The sequence below is a fragment of the Pelodiscus sinensis genome, chromosome 11 (assembly GCF_052426305.1).
Source record: "Pelodiscus sinensis isolate ZL-2025 chromosome 11, ASM5242630v1, whole genome shotgun sequence".
In the NCBI taxonomy this organism is placed as follows: domain Eukaryota; kingdom Metazoa; phylum Chordata; order Testudines; family Trionychidae; genus Pelodiscus; species Pelodiscus sinensis.
In genome coordinates, this window is record NC_143062.1 from 8,645,789 (window position 1) to 8,668,005 (window position 22,217).

Consider the following 22,217-nt stretch of genomic DNA (forward strand, 5'->3'; position numbering starts at 1 on the left):
CCCCTCCCTCCTCCAAGGCCACAGGGACTCAGCGTGCCAGCAGCCATGCAAGGGCTGGATTGTGGAACTGCTTGGGCCACAGATGCCTCCTGGGCCGTGAGTCTGAGACCCTTGATTTAGCTGCTCCTCCTTTTCCATGAGTCTTTGGAACTTTTCAATGCTGGAACTGCTGGTCCTAATGAAGTGTGCTGCGGCGTGCTTGGGGAAGTGTATCCATGCCAGACATGGATCTTATGCATCCATCCCACTGGCTCTTTTATCTCTGCCTCTTACTTGCATTGACTTTTTTCTGCTCTCACATCTGACTGTGCATAGTCAGGACAGACAAGGTGTGTTTTGAACTGATCTAGCAAAAGAATTAATTCAAATAGTTCCGCACCAGCCTCTTACCACCTATGAGCAGCAATTTCATGGCATTTCACCAGTTCTTGCATTCTCTGTCCTGCAGCAACTGAAGAGTTCAGCCTTGAGTCTGTATTTTTGCTGGGAGCATTCATGCCTAGCCCCAGTAGATCTATGGTAGGGGCCTGTGCACCCAAGGAGGAAGGAAAGGGTTAATGCAGACATTGGGAAACAGGAAGTGCTTCAGCTGAAGTTGATGACAGTGCTTATATCCTCAGAAGGGAGCTGGCTGGCTGGAAGAAAAATAGTCTCCCTGAGAGTTTGGAGGAAGGAGGCTGAGCCGAGACAAGCCAACCAGGGCTGTTTAGAACTATCCACTAGCTATCAAGAGAGAAGCGTTCCTATCAGAAGCTGGGTAAAGTAAGCTGGCTGTGGAGCTGTGTTACTATGTGAGCTTGGCCTGAAGCAATAGCAAAGGAAACTTTTGTAACAACTGGACCTGGCTTCACTTAGGAGGGGCTAATTCAGACTCTTAAAGGACTAGTATTGCTGGAATGAACAACTGTGCTATCAGAGCTCTCGCTGCTGGTCCAAGAAGTGGAGCTGCCTGGTTGTGAATCCCTGTAAAGTGTTGCCCTAAAGGTGAAATGTAAGACCCAGTATACACTCCCTGGCCAGGAAACAAACTGGTGCCCGAGAAAGACAAGGATTGATGTGACCCACAGGAATGGATACAAGCTGCCATTTTGCAGCAGAAGTTGCTGGTTCAACAGAACCAGCAGGAGCCGCAGCTGCTGGCGATAGCTAGTCCTGTTGATGAATCCGGTCGTCTTATTCAACCCAAATGCATCAAGCCGGGTGGTCTCCATGGCACCAGGCCTTTTGTTAATTAAGATGTGACCAGTCGATGACCCAGAAGCCTTCCTAGAGGTTTGTGAACGAGTGGCCATAGGTACTTGTAGGACCTCCAGTCTGGAGGTTTCTGCTCTGCATCAGCCCTGTCTGAACCTCAAGCTAGGGGCATGTGAAACTGGACTCGCAGCAAGTGAGAGCTGTCGTTCTCCTTCCATTCAGCCTCTTCTGTTTTGGGGGACATGTCTCCGGTTGACTCTTCTATTCCAACATTTGCCTTCTCTATTGCAATAAGGGCAGAGCAAGGTGGTTGCAACCCTGGATGTGCATATTTACGACACATACAGATCCACGTTCTTCTGCGGGTTGAAATGCTATGATCTAGCAATCTCAGAGACTTCAGTTCCAGGAGGAGAGCGACCCGACTGGGAGAAGGCCCAAAGTCATCGTTATGGTCTGGCGAGAAATAGTTAACGCTCGATTCAGTCTGCCCCTCCAGTCGGACCGATAGTTTTGGAGCAATCAATGCACCTGTTGCCTCTTGGAGCGGAAGAATGGGTGTGCTCGCATCAGGCTGAGACTGAACCATAACATTTCTCTGAAGCAGAGCTGGCAGTGGAGCAGTGGTAGCTCAGTTTAGCTATAATCTGAGTCTGCTCTAGCCTGAGGTAAAACTGAAGGGACAAGTTACAGAGAGAGAGAAAACCCCTCCACTCTGTCTCCAAAGGACTTAAAATGTTCCAGTAGCTTTCAGCTTAGTCCCTTGCTATGCAGTGAGGAAACCTAAGCAGGGTTGGAAGCAATCTTACCCCGTTGGCAACTCTGAGAGGATGAAGCACTGGAGAATTTGCATTTCCACTGCTGGAAAGAGAGGTGCCCCCTGCTACAGAAGATGCCCGCCAGTGGAATGGAAGCATCACTTTGCGAGATGGATCACAGGACAGGTCGGGATGGGAATCTCTCCTTTTCTTTCTCCCAATTGGATTCTCGTGCAAGCTAAAGAATCTAAGCACTGTTGGATTCTGCCTGCAGCTAGACTGTCATGAAAAGGACTTAATCCCATTGGCCCTAACCCCCTCAAGAATTGAATCCCACCTATGGAACACTTGAGGGAAGGTGGAAAAACCATCCCTTTTTGAAAGTCTGTCAATATGGCACCTATAGCCCAGGATAGGAAAATGACATATCTTGCTCATCCTCAAGGACTACTGCCGGAGGTGGCCGAGGATCCAGAGGAAATGGAAGACTGCTCTCATAAAACCTTCCTGACATCACGTCCCCTTACAAGATGAAGAGTCCTTCCCAGCAGAGGTTTGGCCCTACAAAACTAGAGAAGGTGGTCGGAAGGGAGGTGCACTTGCGTAGAGAAAACGGGGAGTTGTGTGACTAAACAGAAGAACAGTGGGAACTAAGATGGGACTGGACTCCAGGGAACGAGTCACTTGAGCATTGCTCTGTTCTGCTCATTCTCTCTGAAGCATCTGGCACTGTCAGAAGACCGGATCCTAGATGGACCCCGTATGGCCGTTCTTATATCCTTAACAAACCCGCAGAGGAAGAATGAATGTCCATGCTTCACATCCGTGAAAGTGAAGTGCAGAGGTAAACTCAGTCTGGGAAGGTTGGTGGGTTTATCCAATAGTATTCTAGAACAGAGGGAAGAGGATTCCTTCTGCCCCCTTTGAGTTGCACATAGCTGTTACAGAAACAGTCTGATTTTGCTTTCTACATTTTGTGCTAAGAACAGCCTATTATACAGGATGATGAAGGGAACATCCAGGGCCCAGGAGAACTTAATCTACCTTGTAAACATAGTACCTTGAATTAGCAGTCTCCTCCAAGGAGAAGAGACAACCGAGGTGGAAGAATACCTCTTCCCAGAGCGAAAGAAACTGGATCTAGACTTGATAGCTCAATTTTGTTATGCCCTGTTTGATCCAGTTGACACAGACCAAGTTGGTCTGACATGGATCCAGAACTAAGTGGTGTGACAACGGCCACACACCAGTACTGGCTTTGATGGGTGCAGCAGTGAAAAATAATTAGAAGATGAATGTGGGTTTAACTGAGGAATTGCATAGTAAAGCCCCCCCCCAATTGTCCGGGTCTAGAAGCAAAATCGCATGAATCCACTTACCATTTGCTCTTAGATATATGCACTTCCTAAGAGGATATATACATGCCTACTCCATGCCATGAATGGACATGTGATGAAAAGATGCTGGCAAATCCTGCACACTAAGTTGTTACAGCAGCCCGACTCTGTCCCCTACTCTAAGCCCTAGCTCATGTTCCCTCCCTGAGATTAAATAAACTTGTCCAAGTAATTTGTGCAAGGACAGAGCCAGAACTGGAGCAGGTCAGTCTCCCTTTTTGCTCTGTGCCTGGTGAAAAGCTGCCCTGTGGCCTAAGCAAACTGCTTTGAATGCTAGAAAGAAGCTGGAGCTGGGAAGAGAGATTGACCAGTATTCATCAATATTGCACTTCATGGTCGTGGAGCAAAACAAGAAGGGAAAGAAATTATTGGGTTGAATAAAAGGAAGCTCAAAAATAAACAAATGCCACGAGTTAAGGAACAGACGAGACTAAAGTGTAATGGTGACAATGAGAGGTTGTTTTATCTGCATGATATATTCACCCATGGCGTGGTAAAGTACTGGACCCGTCATCCCTACCCCAAATTCCTAGACTGGACTTTGGTACAAGTAAAGACTGTCTCAGATATTCCATCCCAAGCTTTATGGTGAATAGTGTTTTGGAGTGTACTCTGCTATGTGGCTCTTCATATATTACAATCTGAGTGCACCGTTTTAACTACTTAACTTTTGAGAGATTAGGAACATGAGATGACTTGCTGTAGTGCCATCTATGAAAGGAGTACCAACCATCTTGGAAGGAATGTACCTGCTGATCTGTTTGTCAGTGCTTCTGTACCACCCTACTACAATATAGCAGTGGTCCCCAACGCGGTGTCCGTGGGTGCCATGGCATTTATGTGCACCTGCCTAGTGACCAGGGCCGGCCCAAGCCATTCTTGCGCTCCAGGCGTATGCGCGGCTCCCGTCCCAGGTGCGCGGCGCATGTACGGGCCCCGCCCATGGGCACCCGGAAGCCCCAAAAGGTTGGGGACCACTGATATAGTTGTAACAGCTCAGAGCAGATGTGTCCTTGCACACTCACCTGGCTGATTGGAGCCAACTTATCCCCGGAGTAACTCCTATGTGATCAGTGATGGAGCAGGTGCCATTGAAAAGTAATATGGTTATAGTAGTCCCAATAATTAAAACTTATATATTATGCTTGACACCTGGCTACATCCACAAGCATGCAGTCAGGCTGTTATCCTGCAGTCCCATTGTTGGTAACCGCAGGCTGGGTAGGTAAAACTTGGAAAGAAAAGCAATTCTTATTTATGTTTTATTTTCATGCAGGTGGTTCTCACACAGCAATTGAGAAATTTGCACGAAAAACTGGCCTGTACCCTAAAAAGTCTGTGTTGGCATTTAGCAGGTAAAGAAGCTGGCTGTTCTTCTGCAGGGAATGCCCAACCTAAGCCTTTCTTGGTAACTTTCCAGGGGCTGGAGGCTACACCCGACTTATGTAAAATGGGTCAGTTCGCAGCTGCTCTCGTCTTGTCTGTAATAGAGGTGTGTGTCTTGGCATGCAGGTCTCCATTTTCAGTACTGGGACTTCTAGTTGACAAAACAAACCAGTCCTCCCTTCCCCAAGCTGCTGTACTGGTTGTAGTACTCATTCTGGGCTTTGGGCTGTCCATGGGTCCCTTGTGTCTTCTGGGGGTGGAAAAGGGAAGGGAGGGGAAGAGAGTGGTGGTGAGGTGGGGGCAGGGGGAGGTTGGCTGTTGCATGGTTTGTGGGGTGTAGGGATCTCTGGTTGCATGGTATCTGTGTTGTCTCTTGCCCTGGCTTGAATTCCTGTCTCACCCCTTCCTGCTTGGCCTGTATGGGGGGGGGGGGATCTACATGTAGCTTTGTAAGTGCGGACTCCTGCCGGGGGGGGGGGGGCGGGTTGAGACTACTGGGGACAGAGCTGGGATCCCATTTAGGCCAGGTCCAGTTTGGAGGGGGCAGCGTAGAGGCCGGGGCTGGGCACAGGAGGAGGAGGCCGGTGCCATATCGGTTTGCAAGTGGCGTGGGGCAGCGGCTCCTGCGCCCCTGCTCTGCACGCAATGAATAGAGCCTGCAGCCACGGAGAGAACTACATCTCCCAGCCTGCCCCGCGTCTCTTAACCCCCCCTCCCCGGCGGTGGAGCAGGAGCGCATGCGCGCTGGAGCCGTTCGCCCCCGAACTCCGTTTCCCTAGAGGCCGAGCGCGAGCTTCTCCCCTTCGCGCGCCGTGACGGCGCCGCAGCGCGATGACGCGGAAAGTGTGTGCCCGCCATAGCAATCGCCGCCGCCGCGCTGCGTGCGGGGCCGAGCGCGGGGGCCGGGAGCAGCGGCGGGGACCCAGCGGGACGTCGGGCAGGTACCGCGGGCAGCGGGCGGGGTTCGGCTTCCCCCGCGCGCGGCGCCGCCGGGGCTCCCCTGCTCCCCGCCCCCGCCGGGGGGCGCCACAGGCAGGCGGGGTCTCGCGTGTCGCCTCAGCAGCGGGACGCCCCCCCCCCGTCGGGCTTCCCCCTGCGCCGCCCCCCCCGGGGAGAGCAGGGCCCACGGGGGGCGGGGCGATGCTTCACCTCAGCGGGGTACGAGTGGGGTGTCCTGGCCCCATGCGCTCGGCCTGGCCAGCTGCGGGGCTGCCGGCGCTTCACCCTCCACCCCCCCCCCCCCCCCGGTGCCTTCCTTCCCCGGGAGTGCGCGGCAGGGCTTTCCTCTGCACGCCGAGAGCTCGCGGACCTCTCGCCTCGCCCCGTCCTGTGCCTGTCCCCGGCGTGGGCTGTAGTTGCCCCTCCTGTCTCTCAGGCACCTCCCCTCACCTAATACTTCCTCTCCCCCCTCCCCCCGCTGCTTTGGGGGCATAGGGATGCCAACTGTCCTTTACAAGCCAGTTCACCGGCCTTTCGGGTAGCTGGTTATTGGTGAGCTTTGTCCGGGACGGGATTCACTGGTTATCCCTTGACATCTCCAACGTGACTGTCATCACCCTGCACTGGAGACTCGCCTGCTTCCCCCTCATGTTCTTCCCCTCACCAGCTGTGAGCTGTGTGGAGTGTTTACACTCAGGCTGGGGAACTGTTTTTGGGTTGGGGCCACTGACCCACAGAAAAATCAGTTGGGTGCCACATGTAAGTGTGAAGTCAAAAAAAAAAAAGAAAAAAAGGGAAAAAAACCAAATTCTCACTGATGTGGCCCCCACTGGGAAGAAGAAAAGTGCTCCCCATGTTCCCCTCACACACCAGAGCCTAGTTGGCCGGTGGCTTGTAGATTTTGTATGCTCCAGACCAGGGGGGATTGACTGTGGGGCTCTCTCCCCAGCATTGAGGAGCCTGCTCCAGCCTCTCAGCCACCCCCCGGGGCTGGAGCACTAGCATGGGCTCCTCAGTGCCGGGGAGGGGGCCCTGAGCCTTGGGGTCCAGATCCAGGCAAGGCGGGGGTCGCATCCAGACCCTGGGCCTTGGTTCCCCACTCCTGGCTTGAACATTATGCCTTCTCTCTTTACGGAATATGTAGTAGTATTTTGTAATGATCATGGGAGCATCTGGGCCCTGGTCTACACAGTTTTGTATCGGTTTTAACTATTTCAGTTAAGGGTATGATTTTTGTATGAAAATAGTTAAATCAGTGTAAGTGATCGTGCGGACAGAGTTATATCAGGACAAAAGATGTTTGTTGGGAGTCACTCAGTTTCCTGTCATGGCAATAATCTGTACTGGTATAAGTGTATCCACTCATATCAGTTGTAATATTGGTGGGTTTCTGGGAACACCTTTGAGAGGGTCAATTTAGGGTGAACTGCTTCGAGACAGGGCTACACACAGCCCAAGAGGCATACAAAAGAGTACATCTGTTCACCACACTGGCTAGCAAGAAGTCATACAAGCAATCCTTTTGGACACTCCAGTTCTCTTGTGCCACTACTTACACCTAAGGTGGGCATGATCTGGTCCACAGGCCATTTCACTGGGATCCTCAGGCACAGAACAGCCAGCTGTTTCAGGGCAGCCCCATACCACTTTAAGCAGCTGGCTGCTCCCAGTAGCTCTCTGCTCTAGGGAGAGGCTTCACCAAAACTGACCAGTGGGAGCTAAGAGATTTTGCTGGGGCAAGGGTATTGCATGAACCCTCCCAATCCCCCTAGCATCTGGAGCAGGGAGCCACAGGGAGCAGCCAGCCATTTTGAGCATCCTGGGGCTGTTGCTGGCAGGGAGCCTGCCTAGGGGTCTTGCAGGGCTGCTGGCCAGGGGCCTTCTAGGTAAGTGTCTCTCAACCATAACCTGCCTCTGGCTCCCCAGCCCCTCCCTCCCTCCAACTCCTTGCCCCAGTTCACCATCCAAACCCTCTGCACCCCTTTTCCTTCTTCCCCAAGTCACAACTCCCTCCCAGACCCTGCAACCCCTTCTCCTGCCCTCCCTCCCACCCCGGGCCAGAATCCTCTCCTACACATATTCCCCCTACTGGATCCTGCACCCCAAATGTCTGTCCCAGATCACAATCCTCTCCTTCACACACACTCCCTCTCAGACTCCACTTCTACCCTACACCCTGCCCCCAGCTTCTTTCTGTACCCATCCTCTATCCAAGTCCCTATCCCCCATAGGCAAGTGCAGCCCTTGACCTCATACCAAAATCTTGGAGTCGTCCTCACCCTCATCCAAAATTATTGCCCACCCTTGCCTTACACAGATGACAGGTTATGCAAACCAGTCTCACCAAATCTGAACAGGTTCTTCTGATTCCCAAAGGACCAGCTACATCCCCAGGTCAATGTATAACTCAGCTGTTACTCAGAAGAGCACGATGTGCCAATCCTTTAGAACAAGGGTGGGGAACCTTTTATAGGTCAGGAGCCACTGACCCACAGAAAAATCAGTCGGGGGCCACACACAAGTAAGAAGGGGAAAAACCCCCTCACTGTGGCTCCCGAGAAGAAGAAAGGCATTCCCCAGATTTTCCTTGCACACCAGGGGGGCCGGGCTGGATCCAGGTAAGCCGAGGGCCACATCTGGCCCCTGGGCCTGTTTCCCCAGCCCTGCTTTAGAATCTAAAGGATAATTAAGAAAAGAAAGGTCAACAGTTAAAATTGTTAAAGGAATCAAATACATACACTTCATTCACAAGTTTAATTCTCATGCTCGGGGCTCGACAATCTATGTAATCTACTCGCCCGTGGTGAGTGGATTACATCCTGGAAGAGCCGAGTTCGGGCGATCTGCAGAACGCCAGACAGTGCGGCTGGCAAGCAGGGCTCATGCCTATGGCTTGAATTGGGATATCGACTTGCAGGTTATCTACCAACCAAGCAAACAATGAAGGTGCCAGTGATTCTTGATGTCTGTTTAGAATCTGGTGTTGGTCATCTTCCTTTCCAAGTGCAAACTAATAGTTCTTATGAGCCTCTTATAACTACTCCGTCTTTAAGAGGCTACTAGATTGTTTGTTGTTTAAGTTTTTCCTGTTACAAAGGCACTCCGCTGTCCCTCTGAAGCTTACCTACTCACTGTCTTTTTTTTAATTCCTCCCCTTCTCTCTTCTCCCCCCACCCCCCTCTTATTTATCCTTGGATCTGGACTTCCAACAGTCTGGTCATCTGAAGAAGTGGGTTGTACCCACGAAAGCTCATGATACCATCTACATGTTTTGTCTCTTTAGAGTGCTACTAGACTATGTTGTTGTTCTTTAAGTTTTTCTTGTTAGACTAACTCGACTACCCCTGTGAACCAATTACATAGTTCTTGGTGTAGGCTTCTAGCAGAGATGGAATAAACTGCTGTCTTAAAACAAGTCTCTGGAATATATCCTCTGTTAGGATGGGTTAACAGTCCTTTCAGGCTTCAGTTGACAGAGATGTCTCACAGGTAATTAGCCAGATCGAAGATAAATGGAGGAACCCCCAAAGCTCTTTCTGTAACCTCGCTCGTGTGGAGGGACTCCCATTGCTCTTGCTGTGTGAAAGTACGTCCCAATGTGGCTTTCGTTTCATGAGTGATACCTGTCCGTGCATGGCTGAGTCACTTTTAGGCAGATGCTGTAGTATAGCCCATATTCCAGACTGTTGGTTTGCAGGAGAGTTCATTCAGTGAATTCAGGTGCCTCCCGAGCTTTGTTGTTTATAGAATGTCCTTTGATGGGTCAGTGAACCTGAATAGCTCATCCCAGACAGGTTAAGGCAAGGGCTGCTGGCTCCGCTCCAAGGGGAGACTTTGCTGTGTGTTCCGCAGCAGGCTCTTGGGGAGCCATAGCGTGGTACCTGCAGTAAGAGGGCTGGGCTGGACCGGACCAGTCTGCCACAGATAGGGGCTTTTTGGGCCCTGTGGGGCTGCTCCAGCCCCCTAGGGTAAGTGGGGAGCTGCTCCAGACCCTACTGGTTAACTGGAATCAGTAAACCCCACCCATTCAGGGTGAGGCTTATTCATTAACCTACACCCTTACTTAATATTTTAGGCTGGCCTTACAAAATTTTACTTGTATGAGCGATTAAACATTCTTTTTTCTTTTGATAGGCAAGTAAAATATTGGTAGTTTTAAAAATAATTATTTAATGTTTGCACTAAGTGCAAGAAAATCGTTTTGTCTGACTGGATTTGAATGGGAAATAATTGGTGATGCTCTTCTAAACTCACCACAATGTAATTTAATTCTTAGTAAATTGTGCAGCTTCATAAGATTTTCTCTCCTTTCTTGCATACTTTTGCCAGCAGTAAAATAGTTCAGTAGTGTTCATGTTTACATCCTCATTGTTAGGGTTCAGTATTAACCCCCTCTATTATCAGTAGGATAGTGCCTAAAGCTGTGAACTTTTTTGAGCTCTGGCAGATATAACTGTGTGGTTTGCTTTGGGTCCACTATTTGAAATATTTTGTCTGAGCCATTATTGCTAAAAGCTTATTTAAAAAAAACAGCAAAATTATGATTTGAGGCATGCAACCTCAGCCCATAGGGGGAAAAAAGTATAGGGAGAATGCTCTTTTGCCAAATGCCCAAAATGAACTCCGTAACTGGGCTGGTAGGTTTTCATGGCAGTTTTGTAATGTTGCTTTAGGCTTCAGCTACAGTGAGAGTTGAACAGTTTTAAACACAATTTTCTAGGTTAGAATGCAATTGTTGTGATGTGTTAAGACCCTATTCATGACATGAACACAGATCTTGTAAGCCCATTTATCTTTTTCAGAATGTTAAGTATTCGCAGTTCTGCTATGGTTCGATCAAAATTATTATGTAAACTTTATTTTAAATAATTTGCTTTTAATTCTTCATTTCACATTGTATAATTTTCAGTTACATAAAGAATGTTTTGTATTTGTTTCCTGATTGTATACATTTTTTAGGAAATTTCATACTTGTTTTCAGCATAGATAAACAAGTTGAGTGCTTCATTATCATCCCTACTGTGAGAATAACACTAAACTGATAAACTTAAAAAACAACAAATGGTCTGGTAGCACTAAAGACTAACAAAACATGTAGATGGTATCATGAGCTTTCGTGGGCACAGCCCACTTCTTCAGATGACCCAATTGATAAACAGCTATCCTGATAAACAACTATTCTGCACTTTGCTCGCAGCTAGCGATAACTTCCACTACATTGAAGTTCCACAATGCAAAAAGTTGAAATACTTTGATCAGCTGATGCTCTATCAGGGTTTGCAATTAGAAGTCAGTGGAACTTGTGATCGCAAAGTCCTTTAGGTATCTTATTACAGGTTTAGGTTTTAATATTTTGGCCTGTGTACACAATAGCTTTGCTAATAAATGGAAAGTCTTATTTTTAAATCAGAAGCAATTTTATTTTGAGATGTCAGGCATATTTTCCACCCCAAAAAGGCTCGTTCTGAGTTTAAAACTATGGTCACTAGGGCAGCAGTGACCAGGGGTGTGAATAATCCACACTTGAATGCTGTAGCCATACCAAGCCAACCTACAGCCTTCTGATTTACATAGGTGCAGCTAGGCCCCAGAATAGGGATGTTAGCATATAGCGGTTTACATGATTAACTGATAAGCCTGGATTTATTGGTTAATCCAAACTACTACATGCACCCCCCCCTTGCTGCCTCTATAGCAGAGACAGCAACTGGTGTGTGAAGTGGGAGCTGGTGCCCGTGGGGGAGCCTGCACCTCAACCCCCCTCCTGGAGCTAGCACCCTGAGTTACCTGCCACAGCTAGCACCCCATAATCTCTCCTGCACCCCAACACTATGCCTCAGTCCAGAGACCCCTCCTGCGCTAAACTGCTTCCCAGAGTCTGCACCTCAGCCCCTTGCTGCAAACTCCTCTGCCCCAGCCCAGAGCCTGCACCCCCTCTTGAACCCCAACTCCCTGCCCAACCAGGTGAAAATGAGTGAGGGTGGGGAAATAGGGATGTAAATACCCATTAAAAATGTTAACCAGTGAAACAATATGGCTAATTGTAGAGGGTGGAAGAGCTGGCTGCTGTGACCGGCTTTCCACAGGCAGGATGGACTCTGGTGGTGGGGCCCAGATGCTCTGTTCGTTCTGGCAGGTCTGACTGCTCCACAGGTAGTGGAGGGTGGTGTGTGGGTGGGTGGGTGGTGTTGTTGCCAGGAGGGCCCAGCCCACTGGTTAACCTTTTACATCCTTACTGGGGAGAGACAGGAGGTAGTGGGGTGGAGTGAGTAGATCCTGGGTTGCTTTTAAATTCAAAAAGTGATCTTGGGTGTAAAAAGGTTGAAGACTACTGTTGTAGATTGTCTCTGCTCTGATGGGAGGGATTCTCCTGTTGGTGGGTAATCCCCAACCTCAAGTAACTAGGTCGAGGAAATAATTCTTCAGTTGACCTAGTAGTGTCTGCATGAGGACTAAGGTCAGCTTGACTAAGCCCTTGAGGGGTTTGCATTTTTTTTTTTGCACATGTGATCGATGCAGTGGTTAACCTAGTTTTCTAGTGTAGACCAGGCTTAAGTCTTTTCTGATGTGTAGTATTTGTTCTGTATGGTGGGATTTAGATCTACTTGTGTTTGTTATAAAAGAATAATTTTAAAAATTGGTATGTACTGGATGCTTTGAGTAGTTAGTTTTAAATGTGTATGCAGTTGGAAAAAAATCAGGAATATACCAGACCATGGCTAATTCTGGCATTTAAGTCTTTGTTATGACTTACTCTGGTAATGATCCAACTTTCTAGCACAAGTTGGGATTCCTGGTTTTTCACTAGATGTCTTGAGTTTTGTGTATGGCAGTGTTGTATGTCTAGTAGATAAGGGTGAAGATTGTACGTTCTTATGACTTCCAGACTTGAGCTCTGCTGATCTCTTGCCAGTATTTCCAGAGCAATCTTTTTACTGTTTCAGCTAGAAGGATTGTGGCTTCCAGGGAAGAGATCTAAAATGAAGCGTGAACTGCTCTTTACGGTTAGGGTGAATCAATGACAGGCAGCTGAGAAGGCTCTGAGTGCATTTGTATTCCTGGAGTAAAATACTGGCATTGGGAAGAGTGAAAAGATGAAATGCAATTACAAGCCCCATGCTTGGTGTGCCCAGGCTCGCGCTCTCTCTCTCTCTCTCTCTCTCTCTTTTTTTTTTAAAGAGATTTACTTGTCTGTCTGTCTGTGAGTCTGTTGTTCAAGCACTCCTGAATGGTAAGAGCTAGGACCACCACATTTGGTATGAAACTCCCTCTTACCCAAACATAGCAAGGGTGGGGTTTTGTTGTGCCAGGAAAAAAGGAAGTTCCAGGATTGGAATGATTTAAGGATGTGAAAGTGTTACCTTGAAAGTTAACCATATACACGGTTACACACAGACTGCCAGCCAGTACATGCACGGAGCTGGCTTAAAAGCCGGTTCCCGTGCATATTGGCTCCCGAGGAGCTGCCTGCCTCCCTGTGCTGCTGCCTCTGTATCAGAGTGGTGGGAGGAGGTGGGGAGACAGGTGGGAGCCTCTTGCGCCCCTCCCGCCACATATAACTGTATAACCACTGAAATTTACGGGTTAGTTTATTAAACTCATTTTAACATCCCTAACTCTAACATGGAAAGGGAGAGCTGTTTGGAAGGACACAATCCTGAGCGTGACCACTGGGGGTAGTAAGTGCAGGAGGGAGCGATATGCAGAGAGACAAGTGGGGACAGACACACCCCCAAGAGAGTGGCCAGCAGGGTGGGGACTTACCATGTTGCCTGTCACCAGACTGGATAAGTAGCTGCCTGCCTCCCACGGCCTGCAGGACAGCCTGCAGGGAAGAGGGAGGCTCCTGGAGGCCAGGTTTAGCCCCCTGTTGCCAGCTATGGTGGGGCTGCTGGAGGTCAGGGTTGGCTCTGGAGCCCTGCCCATCTCCCCACAGACAGCCTGCAGGCCGAGAGAGGGCCACTGGAGGCTGGGGCTGACCACCAGCACCTCCTCTCCCTGACACAGACAGAATGTGGGGAGTGTGTGTGTGTGTGGGGGGGGGGGGTCACAGCTCGAGTCCAGGGCTGGTCCCTGCAATCCTGGGAGTGCAGTCTTGACCCCCTGGTAGGAGCTTCTGCCATGGGCGGCCCCCTCAGCTCACTGCTTCCCAGCTGCCTGCTCTGAGTGCCCTGCCCCATGAACCTTGTGCTCTGAGCCATCCTTCCCTCACTTGAGCACCCTGCCCCCAAGCCTTCCTAGGCCCCTTTTCTCATTCTTGCAGTCCCACCCCTTACCCTGAGCCTCCCAGCCTCTTGCCCTCACTTCTGCACCCCCGCCCTGAGCCCTCCCCACTGAACGCTCTGCTCTGAGCCATCCACCCTCTGCCCTCAATCCTGCACCCCATCCTCTCTTTATTCTAGCAAAAGAAAAACTACACAGATTGTCTATCAGCATGTTCTGTCTATTGTTCGAATCACTTTCCTTCTTTTATTAATACATAATTGTTTTAGTTAAATTATTGTAATTTTCAAAAATGAAGAAAAAACCATGTACATTTTCCTTTTATTTTCCACACAAACCCCATTATTTCAATTAAAGACCCGAGCAGCGCCGGGTACATCTGCTAGTAGTAAATAATGATGGGTCTGCTGTGGAAATAATGGTCTGAAATCCTTATTTATTATGTGCAGGCTTGAAAATGCATTCATCAGTAGCTAGTGAGCTCATTTAGTAAGCGTAGATACAATCATGAAGAATTACATCTTTATTAGATATCTGCCAGTGCCTGTAAGAATTGTTTTAGAGGAGAGGAAACTCTACTATAGTGGGATCCAGCCTTAGAGTCCTAGTGGGAAATCCAGTCCGTCTTTCCCCCGTGGAGCCAAAAGCTGACTTGTCTAGAAAGGCCACTGTGTCAGGACCCTTTAAAGGGAAAGAGGATATCTTTTATATCTGCCTCTGGCTGGTATGTATCTGTTATATGTGAGTCTTGCTGTTCATCTAAATCTTCAAGGGTTTGGATCAGATTTCTTTTTCTGGTACATGTTTGAATTTTGTGCAGTCTTAAAAGAGAGCCTCTCAAGTGATCTGCATGTTTGCATTCAGTTCTCCTTGCCTAACTTTGTGGTGAGTGAATGCTTCACATAATAAACAGGGAAAGATGTTATGTGAAATGTAGTATGTCCTAAGGCTGTTAAAATGCAGTTAACTGGCTAGTCAATAGGCACTTCCACATTCCTCCTTTGAAATGTACAAGAGCCCTTGCTGGGGCTCTTGTACATTTCAAAAGAGGACTGAGGAACTTGCCATACAGCCCAGGCGAGCAGGAAGTCCCGCTGACTCTGGGCTGCAGGCTGCGTGCCTGCTTTGAAATGCACAAAAGTCCCTAGCGTGGCTCTTGTGCATTTCAAAGCCATGGAGCCCTGGGTCAGCAGGGGACTCATTGCCCCGCTGACCCTGGGCTCCATGCTATACTTCATGCTTCTAGGAGCCCGGGATTAGCTGGGGACTCCCCAGCTGTTTCCAGGTTCTGCGCCGCACTTCCGCGGAACCGAGGGTCAGCTGGGGAGTCCCCAGGGATGTGGAAAGCCCAGGCAAGTGCCACGCAGAGCCTGGGAACAGCTGGGGAGTCCCCAGCTAATCCCGGGCTCCACGGCAGCTGCCCCTTTGAAACACGCAAAGGCAGCATTTTAAAGGGGCAGCAGAGCCTCGGGGTCAGCTGGGAACTCCCCAGCAGATCCTGGGTTCTGGGGAAATGTTGATCCTGGGCTCCACAGCTGCCCCTTTGAAATGCGGTGGTGGCAATTTAAAGGGGCAGCCACCACACAGCTGATCCGGGATCAGCTGTGCAGTGGCTGCCCCTTTAAAATGCTGCCTTGGGGTTTCAAAGCGGCAGTGCCGCACAGCTACTTTGAAGTACCTCTTCCCCTCCCCCCCTTGCTGCCTCTATCTCATAAGTCAAAAGACTATCTGATAAGCAAATGCTTATCGGATAGTCGACTAATCTTTAACATCCCTAGTATGTCCCCTTTTCTTTGATTGTTTGGGACATGTATTAGCAGGTACTAACTGTTGTACAGTACCTACCACAACTGTGCCCTAGGAGCTACCGTAATATATCCAAATAACCTTTGGCTGGACATTTTGGAATAGGAAGGTTAATCTTCCACTATTTTTGGATCTATGGTGTCCCTGTGGCCAGCTCTATCACCCTCCTGAGCAATGTAGTTCTATCACCCTAACTACTGACATAGATAGGGTTAGTTTGCAGGAGAGCTTCTCCTGTCAATATAGCTACTGCTTCTTAAGGAGGTGGATTAACTATGTGGATGGGAGAGCTTGTCCTATGGGCATAGATAGGGATGTAAAATTCTGTTTAGTTAACCAGTTAAATGATTAAATGGAGGTGGGCTGGCTGGAGCTGGCTCCCAGTCTGTATACTGGGGGGAAGGGGAGAGTGGCAGTGGAGGGGGACTTGGGCTGCTGGCTCCCATCATGTGTGTGCTCATAGCATGTGGCGGAAGTGGCAACAGGGCTGTTTCCAGCCCATCCCTGCATGAGGCTCTCAGTCCACGTGGGCTGGGAGCCAGCAGTGTCCCAGGTGAGGGGTTGCTCCCAGGTAACTGTTAACCATTATCCTGTTAGGGTGATGCTTACTGGGTAACTGGTTACCCATTCACATGTCTAGGCATTGGAGCATCTTCACTTAAGTGCCCAGACTTGCCCTGAGATTCCTGCCAGTTTCATGCATGACTAGTTTCCAATTTGGTTAGCTCATTAGACATAAGACAACAATCAATCAAAATACATTATGATCAAAGGGACCTATGATACAAGAGTCTTTGAGAAATAGAATTTTCTTCATTCAGTCTCTATTCAGAAAAAAAATTTCTGTTCATTTGAAGGCGCCCAGTGGTCCGTTTGATTTAAAATACTGACAGTTGATCATTTGAACTTTTAGCTAAGGTGCAGTACTTGTAATGTAGACTAAGCAATGTTTCTCTCCATATTTCTGCCTTCGGTTGACTTTCTGTAATGTATATTTGAGGAAGTGGAATGGGCACGGTATGCCTGTGTTCTCCTTTTAAGGTGCCTGCAGTCTAAATAGCTCGGCAAAGTTCTATCTATGTTTTGTTATTTAATTATGACAAAACTATAGTTGAGTTGATAGCAAATATCCACTGGCATCTGTTACCTGTCAGTTTGTCACCACTGCTCAAATACTGGAAGCCTTAACACACATTTTTTGGAGGAGTGGGAATGTCTTTTGTAATCATTTTCTTTCTTCGCTCTTAAGCTACACATCATCATCACCTTCCCTGTAGATTAGCCTAAGTACAGTTTCCTTGAGATCATCTCAGTGCCTGCAACATGCCACAAAAGGCTGTAGTTTACGTTGCCAGTATTTCAAGCCCTATCAAAGCCCTCTCAGGTTAGAAAGTGAGGGGGAAAAGAGATCATGTGTATTGAGCCATCTGCAAAATTATGGACCATCAGTGGTTTAGGTGCATTGTGATCAAGTTTGAAAAATGTTGATAGTTGCTAACTAGCTGGAGACCAAAAGATAAGATGAGAGGTGGTATCTTTAGTGAGGCTCAGGGACAGCAACCCCTTAATATAAAGTTTAATATTGTACCTGGAGTGGCAAATGTTTTGTATCCATCTCTTGTTTGCACTAAGTAGGTATCTGATAAACTTGAAGTTATTGCTCTTTTGCTCCCTCCCATTGAAGTTTTTGGAAAGGAGAAAATGTGTCCATGTGATTGTCTCCTCCTTTCCCACCTGGCTGTTCTTGGAAGGCTTGAAGGGATAGTGGCAGAGATCCCTTCCATGCATCACTTTCTGTCTTTAGTCCACTGCAAACAGCTTTCAGAGAGAGCCTTCCTGTGCTGCTTCTGTAAGGCTCCATGGGACTGCAGTGGCAATGTAAAGCTAGTATGATTCTTGTCATTTTCCCTGCTTCCCAGTGGGTGTTGGACAGGAGCTGTTTCTTGAGCAAATTTAGGAATAACAGCAAAGGGACAGGAATGATCTGCCTGTGGAGCTGTACCTTCACCTGTAAAACCCCCCTCCAATTTTGGGCAGGATTGTGGCTTTATCCATCACAGTTGAGGATTTGCATGCACCAGTCCAGATTTGTGTTTGCAAAGTAGGCTTGCATTTGTGTTAGGAATTTGAATGGTTAACTGGTAAGCCTCACTCTTAATAGGTGGAGGCTTACCAGTTTTGGTTAACCAGTGGGGGCTGGAGAAGGTCCCTGCCTGCTGCGGATGGGGGAGGGGAGGCACTGTAGCCCAGCTGGACTGAAGCAACCCTCAGTCACCCTTCCTATAAACAGTGAGCCAATTAGAGGGGATTTTACATCCTTAATTTGGGAGTATACCTGAGGGAAGAATGATATCCCATGGCTTTTTATATGTTGATGCTTTAGATTCCTCCCTCCCTTGCAGCTGCCAAGTAGGTTTTTAAACCATGATTTTATACTTCTTTTCAAGAGTCAGCATAACTGAGTGGGCCAACTTGATAGTTAATCTTTGTTTTTTTTCTTCCCATCTGACTTCCTTAGGCTAAGCCATGACTTCAGGCGCTGGGCATGTGGACTCCAAGGCTGAACTCACTGCTTTGCTGGAGCAATGGGAGAAAGAACATGGCAGTGGGCAAGACATGGTCCCTATCCTTACAAGGTATGCTCTATTAAATAAGCTCTGAGATGCAAACAACAGTGAGTAAAAGAACAGCTTTTGACATGTGGTGACTTATACTGGACGTCATTAAAGTAGCTGATGGGTTATTGGTAGCTTATATTCTTTTTGGCTTAAAAATTGAGCAATGGATAGACTTTATATAAACTGTCTCCAAAATATTTGAGTTTAACTCCCTTAATTTTCTCATCCTCTTGTGCAATTTGGTATTTAGATAAGGAAGAAAAGTTAGAACTACGGCTGAAACTTGTAAAATGTAGTCCGAGGTGGAGAGTAACAAATTTATTCCGTCTTGCTGTAACTGGCCAGATTGTGTGAAGGCATACAAGAGATAAGTAATTGAGATGAATAGAGAGGTTTTTGTGAGCTTGGCTTGCCAATTCCAGCAGACAGTTTTGTAAATGAACAGTGGGGCGCTCTCTCCCATCTTACTCCCTGAATCTCTAGTAGAATCTTCTAATGATCAGGGACTAGTTGCACTTTCTGGATACGATGTTGCCTGTGTGTTGTATGTGTGAGGAGATGCTCTATCCCTTGTCTGTGGCTACCTTGATGAATGTTCTGTTTTGGTGGGAAGAGGTAGTAGCACTGATTCCATCAATCAGCTCAGAGTAGGCGAAGCAAGGTTTGAGGTGACTTACACAGTATCTTCACTAAGTCATGAAATCTAGGATGCAAGAGCAGAATTGTACTTGTTGAAGAGCTTCTGGACTGCAATACTGCCACACTCAGACCTTTAAAAACTATGGGTTAGGCCTCAGAATATCACAAGTTTGTTTTAAAAGTCGTGAGATGTTAAACAATACGTTTAGGGTAATCTAAGATCCTTGTGGGGTTTTAAGATGAACTGGGGATGTTAAATATCGGTTAATTGAATAGTCGATTAACCCAATGAATTCTTATTGGTTACTCAACTATTTTGTAGTCCCCAGGGGTGGGGCCGGCAACCAGTGCACTCCTGGCCCCACTTCCAAGTAGCCCCTTGCCACTCTACACTGCTGCCAGGTGGCAGCTGGTCTGCGAGGTGAGCCAGTTTACGAGCCAGTTTACAAACCAGCTCCCCGTGCAGACCGGCTGCCTGTCATGAGGCTAATGATACAGTAGCAGCACTGAGGGGTGGCCGCAGCCCCCGTCCGGGGTGGGAGCTGAGCTCCCAGACCCGGCACGAGCCAAAACTGAGCTGGACTACCTGACCACCTGGATCCTAATACACTTGAAATGTGGAGCTGCAATGGGGGTAGGTCCCAGACCCTGTGTGAACCAGGACTGAGCTGGGCTGCTGGCCAAGGTGCTAAAAAATTTACTAGTGGGGTGTGTGTGTAGAAATGCGAGTAGTCCAGCATTAACCAGTAAGCTTTTGCTAATTGGTTAATCGACTACACTATTATATCCCTAAAAAGAACACCAGATATTGCCAGATCTGCAAATATTCGAGATGACAACAATGGCAACAGTCTTAGCCCTTGAGGACTCTTGTCAACAAATCCCCAGACTAAGGATGTTAAATTTAGATTAATCAACTAATCGAATAGTCAATGTAACTTGCATCGACTATTTGATTAGTTGATGAGGGTGCCTCTGCCAGCTCTTGCTACATTTCAAAGGCGGAAGTGTCGCGGGGAGCATGGCCTGCAGGGGACACTCCCGCACTCCCCGGCTGCTTGAGTCCCCCACTGGCCCCACACTCCTGGCAGCACTTGGCTTTAGAAATGTAGCAAGGCCCCTTCTCTTGCTACATTTCAAAGGCGGAAGCGCTGCCAGTTCCCTGCTGCTCTCCTGCCCCTTCTCCCTTTGGAGATGGTGTTGGGGGTACCGGCTTTTAATCCAGTTCCTCCCAGCACTGAATCCTGCCTTCCCCCTCCGCTGTGCTCTGCTGCGGCCTCTCTCTGATAGAGGCAGCAAGGTGGGGGGAGGGAAGCGACTAGTCATGTTGCTAGTTGACTGATAAGCATTTGCTTATCAAATAATTTGACTAGTCACTTACATCCCTACCTCAGACACCCAGTTGTCCTAATGCACTTAAATTCATGGTGCTTCAGAGATGTACTTTGTGTCTGTGTCCTCTACATCATCTGTGTCCAAGGGTTTGTCTACACTTGTCACTGCTGCAGTGAGTGTCAATTTACAGGCCTCATGAAGACACACTAAATCAATGGGAGAGTGCTCTCCCATGATTGTGTACTCCACTTCCTTGAGAAGCAGAAGGGAAATAATGGGAGATTATGTTCCGTCAACATAATGCAGTGAAGACACCATGGTAAGTAAGGTGAACTTCAGCTATGCTATTCATGTAGCTGAGGTTGAATAATTTAGATTGACTGATCTCCCTCTGTAGTGTAGACTAGGCCCAAGTAAGTTACCCTCAGAGTTCCCCTTCCCAACCCTGCTTGTAGGACTCAACATGGTAGACTGCACAGAGGATAGAAGCTCCAACACTGTCTTCTAGCTACAGAATCTGATTGTGCAGAAGTTTGGAGTGAGAAGCTGTGAGGATCTCTGTGTTGTCAGCACATTTGCCACTGAATAGACTTACTATTGGAACTTACCACAGAAAGTACTTCTACTGTGCAAACATCTCTGAAGGATCTCAGCTCCCTTACCACACTGATTCCCTGATGGACTTGACTAATTCAGTAAGCATTCACTATTGCAAACAAGGTCCTCCAAGTTAGTCAGCGGACACTGAGCCTTTTGGAAGAGTGGTTCCCAAAGGCTTTGCTTTAGTGCTGTTTGGAGTCAGCAGCTTCAGCAGCGTGGTTTTGGAGAGCAGCTGGCTCTTGCTCCTTGCTCTTGTGAAGGTGATGCCAAAGCTCTGTACAGATCTGGCAGTGACATTTTTGGCTTCAGGCAGATACAGAAATCGTTTTAAGGCAGCTGGTGAAGAGAATACATTTAAATTCAGCTACTGCTAGGTCACATTGCTATGGAAAGCAATAATAGAGTCTCCGCTTTCAGGAGCTCAGCAGCATGGCTTGACTCAATTTTCTGCATTGAGGACAGGGCTTAGAAGTGCTGCAGACTGGCTTCTGCCTAGATTTAAGGGTGTCTCCTGGAGTGTCTCCAGTAGGAATATTAGATGCTCCTCACAGAGCTTGGTTGTGCTCAGTGATGTTTCAAGGCACATCTGACTCCTTTGCATGTTATAGAGGAACTTGTGGTTATGCTTATCAAGATGTGACATCTTTCTGCTTCCTTTTTCCTTCTGAGTTGAAATAGAGAAAATCTTCCAGGGCAAAACAGCACTTACCCAAGCGTGGTGTTGAAGGCTATACTGAAGCATTATGAAAAACACCCTGAAAAACTAGTTGTTAGCTACAAGCAAACTCCCAAGGTGTTGAGGCTTCAGTATAACCTGTGATAACTACTATAAATGGGCAGTAAAATTAAATAACAGTAAATTAAAGTAGTGATTGGCAGAATCATGAAGAACCGTGTCTCAGAATAGAGTGTCAGAAGGTACAAACCCAATATAAGTGAAGAGGCTGATTAGAAGACAATGTCAATCAGCAAAGTGTTGCTAGAATACTTAAATATGAAGAGATGCAACAGCATCCATTCAAAATCTGGGGGTAGCTGACATGATCTGGTTCTGTATCTACTATGGGCCAGATCCTCAAACCCCTTATATAAGGGGATGCCTAGATGGTACCTAAAGCCACTGGCTCTATACCGCTCACGCTTTGCTATTTCCCCATGCACTCAGAATGGAGCATGTGTTGATGTTGGGGTGTAGCTGCTGTACACTCTGCTACAGTGATCCTGGGCTAGAGGAAAGGCTCCTGGCGGCTGCTGTTGCTAAGGGAAGATAAAGCAGCCCTGCCACTACTCTAAGGCTATGTCTGCACTTTTGCCTGTGTTGG

General features: G+C 48.0%; 1 protein-coding gene across 5 annotated transcripts in view; it reads left to right on the forward strand.

Annotated features, from left to right (window-relative positions):
• Positions 1 to 626: 626 nt before the first annotated feature.
• The window catches only part of DCAF1 (DDB1 and CUL4 associated factor 1), a 101,141-nt gene continuing 79,550 nt past the window's right edge, over positions 627 to 22,217 (forward strand). For 3 of the 5 annotated variants that reach the window (XR_012906544.2, XM_075939456.2, XM_075939460.2), the window contains exons 1-2: positions 5,528 to 5,676; positions 18,222 to 18,339. Coding sequence is in view for 4 of the 5 variants with exons in the window: in XM_075939456.2 (XP_075795571.1) it covers positions 18,230 to 18,339 (110 nt within the window). In the remaining variant the exon portion in view is untranslated. Of the gene's footprint in view, positions 2,797 to 4,625; positions 4,705 to 5,527; positions 5,677 to 18,221; positions 18,340 to 22,217 lie in introns of those variants that run through there. The other 2 variants (XM_075939457.2, XM_075939459.2) reach the window with 2 other exon arrangements.